The sequence below is a fragment of the Hyla sarda genome, chromosome 9 (assembly GCF_029499605.1).
Source record: "Hyla sarda isolate aHylSar1 chromosome 9, aHylSar1.hap1, whole genome shotgun sequence".
Lineage (NCBI taxonomy): Eukaryota > Metazoa > Chordata > Amphibia > Anura > Hylidae > Hyla > Hyla sarda.
In genome coordinates this window covers 61,833,612-61,845,980 of record NC_079197.1, presented here as the reverse complement: position 1 = coordinate 61,845,980, position 12,369 = coordinate 61,833,612, and the positions used below count along the sequence as shown (strand labels likewise).

Below are 12,369 nucleotides of genomic sequence, written 5' to 3'. Positions count from 1 at the left end.
ACGGTAATCCGGCCGACGAATCAGGGTGATCGTGAGGTGGCACCAGTGCCACCTCACCCCTGCTGGCTCTGGCTGTTCGGGGCCGTCGGAGACGGCCCTGAACAGCCTGTAATTCCGGGTCACCGGGTCACTGGAGACCCGATTGACCCGGAATCCGCCGCAGATCGCTGGACTGAATTGTCCAGCGATCTGCGGCCATCGCCGACATGGGGGGTCATAATGACCCCCCTGGGCGATATACCCCGATGCCTGCTGAACGATTTCAGCAGGCATCGGGGACCGGCTCCGCTCCAGATGGTTGCGGGGGGCCGGTAAAACACATGACGTTCTCATACGTCATGTGTCCTTAAGGACTCGGAAATGGAGACGTATGAGAACGTCATGTGTCCTTAAGGGGTTAAGGGGTTAAAGTCTCACACAAGTGAATGGGAATTATGTTACTGCATAACTTCCAAACGGCTGGAGATATTTCGATTTCGGGATAGGAGGTCGGGATAGGAGATCGGGATAGGAGGTCAGGATAGGAGGACCGGGATAGGAGTTCGGGATAGGAGTTCGGGATAGGAGTTCGGGATAGGAGTTCGGGATGTGAGGACGGGATGTGAGGACGGGATGTGAGGACGGGATGTGAGGACGGGATGTGAGGACGGGATGTGAGGACGGGATGTGAGGTCGGGATGTGAGGTCGGGATGTGAGGTCGGGATGTGAGGACGGGATGTGAGGACGGGATGTGAGGACGGGATGTGAGGACGGGATGTGAGGACGGGATGTGAGGACGGGATGTGAGGACGGGATGTGAGGACGGGATGTGAGGACGGGATGTGAGGACGGGATGTGAGGACGGGATGTGAGGACGGGATGTGAGGACGGGATGTGAGGTCGGGATGCGAGGTCGGGATGTGAGGTCGGGATATGAGGTCGGGATGTGAGGTAGGGACACGACAACAATATATGAGTACGGGATATGAAGTCAAAAGCTTCCTCCTTTGTTTATTTTCCTTCCCAACAAGGATTAGGAAGGAAAAACCGGGCAACACCGGGTATTCAGCTAGTCTATCTATATAAAACTCAATGGCCCTCATTTACTAATCTTTTCCCGACAGCTTTTATCGGGTTTGGCGACTACAGTTCTGTCGCATGGACCGTGCGACAGATTCTGCAACACTTTTTCCCGATAAAATCTTGTGATTAAATCTTGTGAACTGAAAAACCACTCAAAAAGGGCGTGGCTAACCGGAAAAGGGGCGTGTTTCCGACAAAAGTGATAAATTACACCGAGTAAACTTAAAAACACACATAAAAGTGGTGAACTCTGCCTCCTAAGAACCAGACAGCTCTGAGCTGTCTGAAATTTCAGGATATAGGTGTACATGCTGTAATTTAGTTTTGAAAAGGACTGTTTTAAACATTTAAATTGTTTTAGTTGTGAACATTTCTTTAGTAGTGTGAATTTTTTACATGTTAACTTTTTTAGACAATTTAGATATTTTAAAATGTTCTAGTTTTTCTACTTTTTAAGTAAAAATTTTTCAAAATTATTAAAAAAAAATTAAATCTATGATTTAACCACTTACATAAATGTACGTCATGATGATTTTGAATGCCGTACATTTTAAATGACATATATTTATACATTGCTCGTGTCATGCGCGGCAGGTCCTAGCTGCTATCAGCAGCCACGGACCCGCCGGTAATGGCGAAAATGTGCGATTGTACGAATGTCTGCCATTAACCCCTCGGATGCCGTGATCAATACAGATCCCGTCATCTGCGGCAGGGTGTTAATTTGAATGGATGATCGGATCGCCCACAGCGATCCAATCATCCAGCATGGCGGCTGGAGGTCACATCACCTTGCTCTGGCCGTCTCCCTGGGTCTTCTGCTCTGGTCTGTGATGGAGCAAACCAGAGCAGAAGATCACTGATAACACTAATCAGTGCTGTGTCCTATACATGGCACTGAACAGTATAAACAATAAAACGATTGCTATAGATAGGCCACGATGGGGACCATTAGTCCCTTAAGGACCGAGGGTTTTACGTTTTCGTTTTTTCCTCTTTGCCTTTAAAAAATCAGAACTCTTTAAATTTTGCACCTAAAAATCCATATGATGGCTTATTTTTTGCGCCACCAATTCTACTTTGTAATGACATCAGCCATTTTGCCCAAAAATCTACGGCAAAATAAAAAAAAAAAAACCATTGTGAGACAAAAAAAAATTTTAAACGCTGTTTTGTAACTTTTGGGGGCTTCCGTTTCTACGTAGTACATTTTTTGGTAAAATGACACCTTACCTTTATTCTGTAGGTCCATACGATTAAAATGATATCCTACTTATATAGGTTTGATTTTGTCGTACTTCTGGAAAAAAATCATAACTACATGCAGGAAAATTAATACGTTTAAAATTGTCATCTTCTGACCCCTATAACTTCTTTATTTTTCCGTGTATGGGGCGGTATTAGGGCTCATTTTTTGCGCCGTGATCTGAAGTTTTTAGTGGTACCATTTGCATTGATAGGATTTATTGATCGCTTCTTATTCATTTTTTCATGATATAAAAAGTGACCAAAAAAGCACTATTTTGGACTTTGGCATTTTTTTGCGCATACGCCATTGACCATGCGGTTTAATTAACAATATATTTTTATAATTCGGACATTTCTGCACGCGGCGATACCATATATGTTTATTTTTATGTGGTAGCCCTTGGGGGGGTGTATGGTAGTTGGGTTGTTGTTTCGGTAGATGAGGGGTTAATGTTAACCCTATAGTTCGTGACGCCAGGCTGAGGGCTAGTATGCTGAGGTAATTCTCCGGCCTGTCGCCGCCCTTCCCAGTAATGATAGGTGCATGTATAAAATGACTGAAGGTCCATAAGGTACTTGAACTTGAACTTGGATAAACTTTACTGAAAGGCTTGCGGTACATCCAATGCACAATAACAGTCTCATGCAAACAGTCTCTATATAGCTCAGTGACTGACAGTTGTTGCGGACCTTGAATTGTAATACAAGTCTCTGAATTTAGGGTAATTTGTGAAGATCCGTCCGGATTTAGGGGATAGATAAGGTCCGGTGATCTTGCAGAGTGCTTAGGGATTGATACACTCACGATTCTGAATAGATCAGCCGTTGCCGCAAGGCTCAGGCCTAACTCACTGCGGAAGATAGCTGCGCAGATCCTGCTCGTTTGACAGCCCAGGAACAAGAGAGAACAATGGCCGCCGCTCCCTTATATGGGCAGGGGCGTGGTTATTCTGATTGGTCCGAATATCTGTCATTCACCGTCACAAACCATGGTGGGTGCAATACGTCACAGGGACCTCCAAAGGTCCTTAAGCAAAAACCATAGAGTTTACCTGATCACGTGACCCTCAGGTCCTGCTACGCTCCAGACAGGTAATTAACTAGTTATATACATGAGTACTATTATATTTACATAAATCCTGAATAAACTATTAATTTAATGACTATCTAGATGAGAGGTGACAAGGGGCAGACTAGACAAAAAGGACCCCGACGTCCTGGGGACTCTGGCTATGGGGACCTATATACACAGGTACCGGATAGAATGCTGTACCGGGACACCACATTTATTTTTATTTACACTGTGTTTTTTCAAACTTTTAATAGGGAAGGGGTTAAATGATCTTTATTCACTTTTTTTTTTTTCACTTTTTTTTTTTGCAGTGTTATAGCTCCCATAGGGACCTATAACACTGCACACACCAATCTATTACATTGAGCACTGGTTTCTCATAGGAAACCAGTGATCGATGATTCTGCCGCTTGACTGCTCATGCCTGGATCTTAGGCACTGAGCAGTCATTCGGCGATCGGACAGCAAGGAGGCAGGTAGGGATCCTCCAGCTATCCTGTAAGCTGTTTGGGATGCCGTGATTTCGCCGTGGCTATCCCGAACAGCTCCCTGAGCTAACCGGCATGCTTTCACTTTCACTTTAGACGCGGTGTTTGAACGCCGCGTCTAAAGGGTTAATAGCGCGGCACCGCGATCAATGCCGCGCGCTATTAGCCAACGGCCGGGCCCGACCCGCTGTGACACGGGGCCACGCCGTGGCCCTGCGTTATAGATCGGGAGTGGACTCATGATGTACCGGTACGTCATGGGTCCTTAAGGAGTTAAAGTGGTGTCAATTTGAAAGTTAAAAAGTTTTAAAAATAAAAATAAAATAACGTGAAAAAATTCCTCCCCCAATAAAAAATCAAATGTCCTTTTTACCCATTTTACCCCCATAATAAAAAAAATTTATGAATACACATGTTTGTTATCGCCGCATGCGTAAATGTCCAAGCTATTTTAATGTTATTGATCCCGTACATTAAACAGCAAGAAGGAAAAAATTTAAGAAAAGTGCACATTTTCTACTTTATTGTCACCTTTTTATTCCCCAAAAAATTTATTAAATTAATAAAACTTTTAATAAACACAAATGTGGTATCTCTAAAAAGTACCGATCATGGTGCAAAAAATGAGCCCTTATACCACCGCTTATACGGAAAGTTTTAGCTTGTCAAAATAGAAGGATTTTAAACATACAAATTTTGTTAAAAAGTCAGCAATTTTGTTTTAAAAGCAAAAATAATTGAAAAGTATATAATTATGGGTATCATTTTAATCGTGTTGACCCACAGAATAAAGAACCCATGTAATTTTTAACGTAAATTGTACGGTGTGAAAACAAAACTTTCCAAAATGTTCAAAATTGCGTGTTACTTTTTAATTTCCCCACACAAATAGAATTTTTATAGGTGTGCCATACCTTTTTTGGTAAAATGAGTGATGTCATTACGCAGGACAACTGGTCACACAAAAAACAAGCCCTCATACTAAAGGTTAAAATGGGCTTAGTCCTTAAGGGGTTACATTTTGTTATTACAAAAATGTTACCCATCATTTGTCACCTTGTTCAACAAATTTTTTATTTATTTATTTTTTTTAATCTTCAAATTTTAGATAATAAAATATGATCAACATCTTTTCGATTACGTGCACACTATATGAATTTATTGTCGAAAAATCTCACACTACCCTTTGAATCAGCTTTTCTGAAAAAAAAAATTCACATTTGGGTTTATATAATCCATGCTCAATTGCTTTGTTTATGGCGAATCTATTTGGAAAATATTTAAACTTGAGCATTGCTAAATAAAATTGAAATCACTTTGCGTTAATTGTTGAAAATATACGTCATGGTGCCGTGTTACTTACCGCACCATTGCGTACTCATGCACTCCCGTGCTAGTGTAATGACCTGTGTTTAGTGTACCCCTCATCCAAGTGGTGCAGTGAATGTGTGCCCTGCCAGCGCATGGAGTAACGTGGAAGATGCCCGTAATCCATACAAATAGATAGCTTAAGGTATTGCACCCTCTCCACCCCTCTGTTACCCCTTCTTAACCCTGTTTTACCCCACCCCTCCGGTCACCCATGTGCACCTCCCCTATCAGCAATTCCCCGCCCCCGCCCTTCACCAATATCTACCACCTTTCTCACCCATGTCATCAATGTCCACTCATGTCATCCTTGCCCACCCTTCTGTCACCCCTGTGCATTCCTCTGTAACACATGCTCATCCCCCCTCGTCCACCCCTCAGTTCTCCCTGTGTCACCCATGATCACCCACCATTGTCCACCCTTCTTAACATATCCTTGTCACCCATGTTCTGCCCTGTGTCCCTTTGTCACCCCTGTCCACCACTGTTACCACCTTGTCACTCCTGTCCACCCCTGTCACCCCAGATGCCCCTCTTTCACCCATGTTTACTTTTCTTCACCCCTCTATCTCCCATTTACACTCTTCTGTTTCACAGCTAAACCTATGTATCCCATGTACACTCTTCCAAACCCCTCTGTCTCCCATGTACACTCCCCTACACCCCTGTCATCCATGTACACTCCGCTACACCCCTCTGTCAACCATGTTTACCTCTCAGTCTCCCATTCTTCACCTCTCTGTCCTCCATGTACACACCTCTTTCTCCCATGTACAACTCTCGTCTCCCATATACAACCCTCATTCTGCCATGTACACTCCTCTTCACCCATCTGTCACCCATGTACACTCCTCTACACCCCCTGTTACTCATGTACACTCCTCTACACCCCTCTGTCACCAATGTTCACCCCTCAGCCACCCATGTTCACTCATCTACACCCCTCTGTCACCCATGTACACTCCTCTACACCCCTCTCACACCCATGTTCACCACTCTACACCCCCTGTCACCCATTTACACTCATCTACAACCCTCTGTCACCCATGTACAGTCCTCTACAACCCTCTTTCATCCATTTACATCCCTCGCCCACCCATGAACACTCTATACTCCTCTAAAGATTATGGCAAATTAAAATTCATATTAGACTTGAAAGAAATGAAAGAAATGGGCATTGTGTTTTAGATGTTAGAAAAATTCTAACATGTGTTTTAGATGTTAGATTTTTTTAAATCTGTTTTCCAAGGACTATTTTAAATTTGATCATATATAGTAACATTTACATGTTGATCATGAACTACTTTAATCCCAAAGTTCAAATTATTTTATTTAAAACCACAGTAGTGCTTGAACATAAATTAACCCCAAAATTTAAACGAAAATTATAATTCAACACATTACAGAAAAATGTAAAAAAAAAAAAATTTGAATCACCAAAATAACAATCAGTTATGTGCTGGCGCACTGCTTGTGAAGCATTATCTCCTTCTTGTGTCTCAATTGTAGCACCAATTTCTTCTCGCAAATCTTGTGCTATTTCTGCAGGTATCTGGTGTTGTTGGGCAATGTTATGCATCATACAGCATGCTATAATGATTTCACACACTCGATTAGGCTTATTCAGTAAAGCACTACCAGTAATATCTAGACACCTAAATAGGCTTTTGAGAAGTCCAAAAGTGCGCTCTATCATTGAACATGTGCGCTTTTGTGCTTTGTTGAAGCGGGCCTCTGCTCTAATGGCTGGTCTTAGGTAGGGGGTGATCAGCCATCTACTTAGACGATAACCATTATCTCCTGTTACAAATAATGAAAAATAGTAATTATTTACATAATATAAACATTTTTCGTGTACAATACTGTATAATAACAGCCAACCATGTATTGGAGTTAAATCAATTTATAATGTTTTAACTATTTATGATTAACTGGATTAATTGTTGACCCATGCACTATGTTAACATCATTTTTTATGTGCTTAAGGAATATTGTGAGACTTCAACACCAGCACTAACCAGTGTTACGGTCTTGCAGTGTGTTGAACGATAATCATTGTGCTGCCTATTGTGCCCGTTTTTGCCTTGCAATTATTTAATAATTTATAAAATAAAAAAATTAACTGTAACATGACACAGGCCCGGATAATTTGCACTCATAAGTATGCGCCGTTGTCTGCATTGCCTCACAGCTGAACAATATTTCACTCTTCTAAAGAACTGGTAAGTAAGAGGGAGCGGCAGAGGGAGGTGGAGGAATTAGCCAGAGCTGAGCGGCACTTGTCTTTCAGCACAGACGACAGTTGACGTAGTCAACTTAGGCAGGCCTGTTCTTTTTGACACCATTTTATCTTACTTTAAATTTTACTGTATTCAAAACTGTACCAGTGAATTGTAGCCATCAAACAGTTCATTGTCACATGCACTGCCAGCTGTACTGTTGGTTATTGCGGGTGGATAAAGAGAACAGCATTCCTTTCATCAAGGAAGTGGATAACAAACGGGCATAGTAAACGTAGTCTAACATTGCCAAGCAATATTTAAATTTTTTTTTTTCCTTAACCGGCATGTAAATTTAAAAAATATATAACTGTTCTTCATGAAGGTAAAAAAATAGTTTATAAAAGGTATTAAAGTTGTATTTCCAAACATTATGCCGCACTATAACATGATGCACTACTGTGTTTGATATTGTTGGATGTGGAAAACTAGGCTGTGTTTCCTTGCAGGATATTTAACATGCAGAATAGAATAATGACCTTCCAACAGTTAAAGCGTTTTGATTGCCTTTAGGGCATGCTTTTGGCTGGCCTGCCAGCTTAATTTATGAAATCTGTTTCTTTGGTCACGTTAATGCTGTGTGTGTAATGAGCATCCATATGACCATCTATACTGATTATTAAAAACCATGCCTTTAACATGTTTCTTGTGCACAGTTATTAAACTAAAGACAGGTTTTTATTTACACTTTTCAGTTAGGGACAAAAGTTAGGTCAATAAGGTGATGTTAAAGGGGTATTCCAGGCCAAAACTTTTTTATATATCAACTGGCTCTGGAGAGTTAAACAGATTTGTAAATTACTTTGATTAAAAAATCTTAATCCTTCCAATAATTATTAGCTTCTGAAGTTGAGTTGTTGTTTTCTGTCTAACTGCTCTCTGATGACTCACGTCCCGGGAGCTGTGCAGTTCCTATGGGGATATTTTTCCATCATGCACAGCTCCCGGGACGTGACATCATCAATGAGCAGTTAGACAGAAAACTTCAGAAGCTAATAACTATTGGAAGGATTGATATATAACTTTCCGGAGCCAATTGATATATAAAAAAAAAGTTTTTGCCTGGAATACCCCTTTAAAGGACTATTCTGGGACAAAACATATTATCCCCTATATAAAGGATAGGGGTGAAGATGTCTGATTGTGGGTTGCCAGGGGCTGGGATCCCACGCAATCTGCATGCAGCAGACCGCATTCTATACGTTTCTGCGTCTTCAGTTTCTGAAACATCCGGGTTTCCCATACTGGGGACAAAATGTCAATTGCGGATGTTACGCCCTCTCAAAAAGAAATTAAAGAAGGTTGTGTGGCTCGAGGTCACGTCCCCATTTATGGAAAACAATTTTTTTCAAAACATGAATTACCAGCCATGCAAATTTTGGCTGTTACTGGTAGATTGCATGGAGTTCCAGGGGTGTAACCACCACGAGCAGGCATCTTATCCCCTATCCTTTCCATAGGGGATCTGATTTTATTTTCTTAAATATAAATTTAATGCTTCATTCTGTTGTTCACAAGCACTTTATCCTAGTTATTTTACATAAAAGTTGTAATACGGGTTGTTGCTTTACATTGATTATTACTGTAAGTACACTTGAAAACTTATGGTTTAAGTTTTTAAAATTATAAAAAAAATAGTATCTATAAATACCGTATTTTTCGGCGTATAACACGCATTTTTTGGCCTATAATTTTTAGCCTAAAGTCTATCTGCGTGTTATACGCCGATAAGCCGCTGCAGTTCAATGATTTAAACTTGGCGCTTTAAATCAATGAACTGCAGTAGCTTTTGCAGGTCCAGAGACCTGCCGTCGCTGCCCGATTCTCTGCCCCTGCCTATCCTGTGGTCCAGAGACTGCCTGCGCCGCTGCCCCATTGCCTCCCCCATCCCCGGTTTTATAATAACCTGTTGCCGGGGTCGGGTCCGCGCTGCTTCTGGCTCCGGGTTGGTGTTTCCTGCATCATTGATATGCGCTGCGCTGTGCAATGATGAGTGACGTAGCGTTGAAGACGTCACTCATCATTGCGCCTCGCAGCGCATAGCAACGACACAGGAGACGCTACATCAGTGCCAGAAGCAGTGTGGACCCGACCCCGGCAACAGGTTATTATGAAACCGGGGAAGGGGGAGGCAATGGGGCAGCGGCGCCGGCAATGGGGCAGCGGCACCGATAGCCAGGGGGAGAGAAGCGGCGCCGATAGCCAGGGGGAGAGAACCAGTCGTAAGTCATCGCTTCAGCACCGCTGCCGAGAATTGTTGCCGCTGATCCTAGCCGCGGAGGGTAATTGACCTCCGGCACCGGTCCCTGTTGGTTCCCCCACTCGGTCAGGTCTACAGTGAACGGTTAGAGTGGGCAAAACAAAGGTAACCCCCACGCCCCCGATCTGCTATTGGTGGAACATGGGGGTGTATCAGGACCCCCCACGGCATTTGCACGGGATGCCAGCTGAATGATTTAAGCAGACATCCCTGTCCGGTCAACGACAGGGGTACGGCAGGGACCGGAATTCCCACAGATGTATGCATAAGTCCAGGGTCCTTAACCTCTTGGGGACGCAGGGCGTATGGATACGCCCTGCATCCCCGATCCTTAAGGACTCAGGGCATACCTGTATGCCCTGAGCATGGTCCCGGTGTTTAAAACGGGGTCACGCTGTGACCCCGCATCACACCGCGTCGGTCCTGGCTGCTATTCATAGCCGGGACCCTGGGCTTACAGCGTGCGGCACCGATCGTTGTGCCGCACGCTATTAACCCTTCAGACGCGGCGGTCAAAGTTGCCCGCCGCGTCGGAAAGTGAAAGTAAACGCTTCCCGGCAGCTCAGTCGTGCTGATCGGGACATCGCGATAAAATCGTGATGTTCCGATCAGTTGGGATGCAGGCGGAGGTCTCCTTAACTGTCTCCGCGGCGTCCATTCAGGGTTTGATTGCTCCAAGCCTGAGCTACAGGCTTGAGCAATTGAGCCCCTATCTCACTGATCCGTGCAAAGCTATGGCTTTGCAGGGATCAGCATAAGAGATCAGTGTGTGCAGTATTATAGGTCCCTATGGGAGCTACAGCACTTTAATTTAAAAAAAGGAAAAAAAAAGTTAACAAATGTCATTTAACCCCTTTCTTAATAAAAGTTTGAATTTCCCATTAAAAAATAATTAAAAAAGTAAATAAAAATAAACATATGTGGTATCGCGGCGTGTTGGAAATGTCCGAACTATAAAAATATATTGTTAATTAAATTGCACGGTCAATGGCGTACGCGCAAAAAAAATTAAAAGTCCAAAATAGCGTATTTTTGGTCACTTTTTATATCATGAAAAAATGACTAAAAAGCGCTCAAAAAGTCCGATCAATATAAAAATGCTACCGATAAAATCTTCTGAACACAGCGCAAAAAATTAGCCCTCAGACTGGCCCGTATGTGGAAAAATAAAAAAGTTATAGGGGTTAGAGAATTGTTAACATATAAATTTTCCTGCATGTAGTTATGATTTTCCTGCATGTAGTTATGACTTACAGAATAATGATTTAATAATAATAATAATAATAATAATTTTTTAACAAAAAATGCACTGTGTAGAAACGGAAGCCCCCAAAAGTAACAAAATGACATTTTTTCTTCAATTTTGTTGCACTATGAATTTATTTTCCGTTTCGCCGTGGATTTAGGGGTAAAATGACTAAATGTCCCTGAAAAGTATCATTGGTGACGCAAAAAATAAGCCATCATATGGAATTGTATGTGCAAAAATGAAAGCGTTATGATTATTAGAAGGTGATGAGGAAAAAATGAAAATGCAAAAATGGAAAAACGCTGAGTCCTTAAAGGACAACTGTAGTGGTACCGTTTTACATATGCCCGTGCCCGGGCCTTAAAAATAAACCAAATAAACTCATACACACCTTCCTACGAGCCCCCGTTGGTCCGGCACAGGCCTCACGGTCCGGCAGTGCTGACGTCATTCCACTTCCTGGGGACGGGGGCGCTGCAGAGCGATGTCCCGCCCCGGCTGGTGATAGGCTGAGCCCACTGTCATGTAAGAAGCCGGCCAGAGGAAGGTATATATGAGTTTATTTTGTTTATTTTTGAGGCACGGGACGGGCATTATGTAAAACGGTACCACTTCAGTTGTCCTTTAAGTTGAAAATAGGCTGAGTCCCTAAGGGGTTAAGTAACAGCGAGCCTGAATGTGTGCATACCTCCAGGGTCCTTTGGTTAATTTTAACAAAGTTTTATTTATTTATTTTTTATATATATACATATTAAAGAAAATTTGTATGATTTTGTTGAATTTTAATCTTTTTACAATTGTAATTTTTTAAATTGCTACACATTTTTATTTTTATAGGAATAGAGTGAAATTTAGCCCTTTATTGAGGTATCCAAGCTATTTACAAGGAAAGGCTGCCATTCTCACATTTTTATGCACAGTAGTTTGCTACTTAGTTGTTTATGTTACGTTAGTGATATTTATGCGAGACATTAGACATTCCTATGTTTGTTTAAGGGTTTACCATGGCAATAAACCTGTCCTCCTTCTCCTAGAACGTGAAGTACTTTACCCCACAGACAGATTACTAATCTCCATGTCTCTATGACTAACTACGTAAAACGCTGCGATAGACGTGATGACGTCAAACGTTTTCTGTCGCACGGGAACAAAAAGTGTTGCAAGAGTGTCCCGAGTCAGAAGAAAGCCGGGCAGCGGACAAGCGTGGACGAGGAAAGGTAAGCAGGGGATAAACAATTAAAAATGTTAAAAATTAGGTTGAAATCAGTTAATCTACAAGTAGTGGGGTTGGAAAGCCTTAATATTAGCAAGGAGTAAGAACTCACATTAGCACATATATGTG

General features: G+C 42.3%; 1 protein-coding gene across 5 annotated transcripts in view; it reads left to right on the top strand.

The window, feature by feature from the left end:
• LOC130291530 (uncharacterized) overlaps positions 1 to 12,369 on the top strand; it is a 99,627-nt gene that overhangs the window by 30,790 nt on the left and 56,468 nt on the right. For 3 of the 5 annotated variants that reach the window (XM_056540357.1, XM_056540358.1, XM_056540356.1), the window contains exon 2: positions 12,062 to 12,244. The exons of 1 other annotated variant lie outside the window; for it this stretch is intronic. In XM_056540357.1, the coding sequence (XP_056396332.1) occupies positions 12,145 to 12,244 (100 nt within the window). In that variant the 5' untranslated portion in view covers positions 12,062 to 12,144. Of the gene's footprint in view, positions 1 to 12,061; positions 12,245 to 12,369 lie in introns of those variants that run through there. One more of the 5 variants, XM_056540360.1, reaches the window with a different exon arrangement.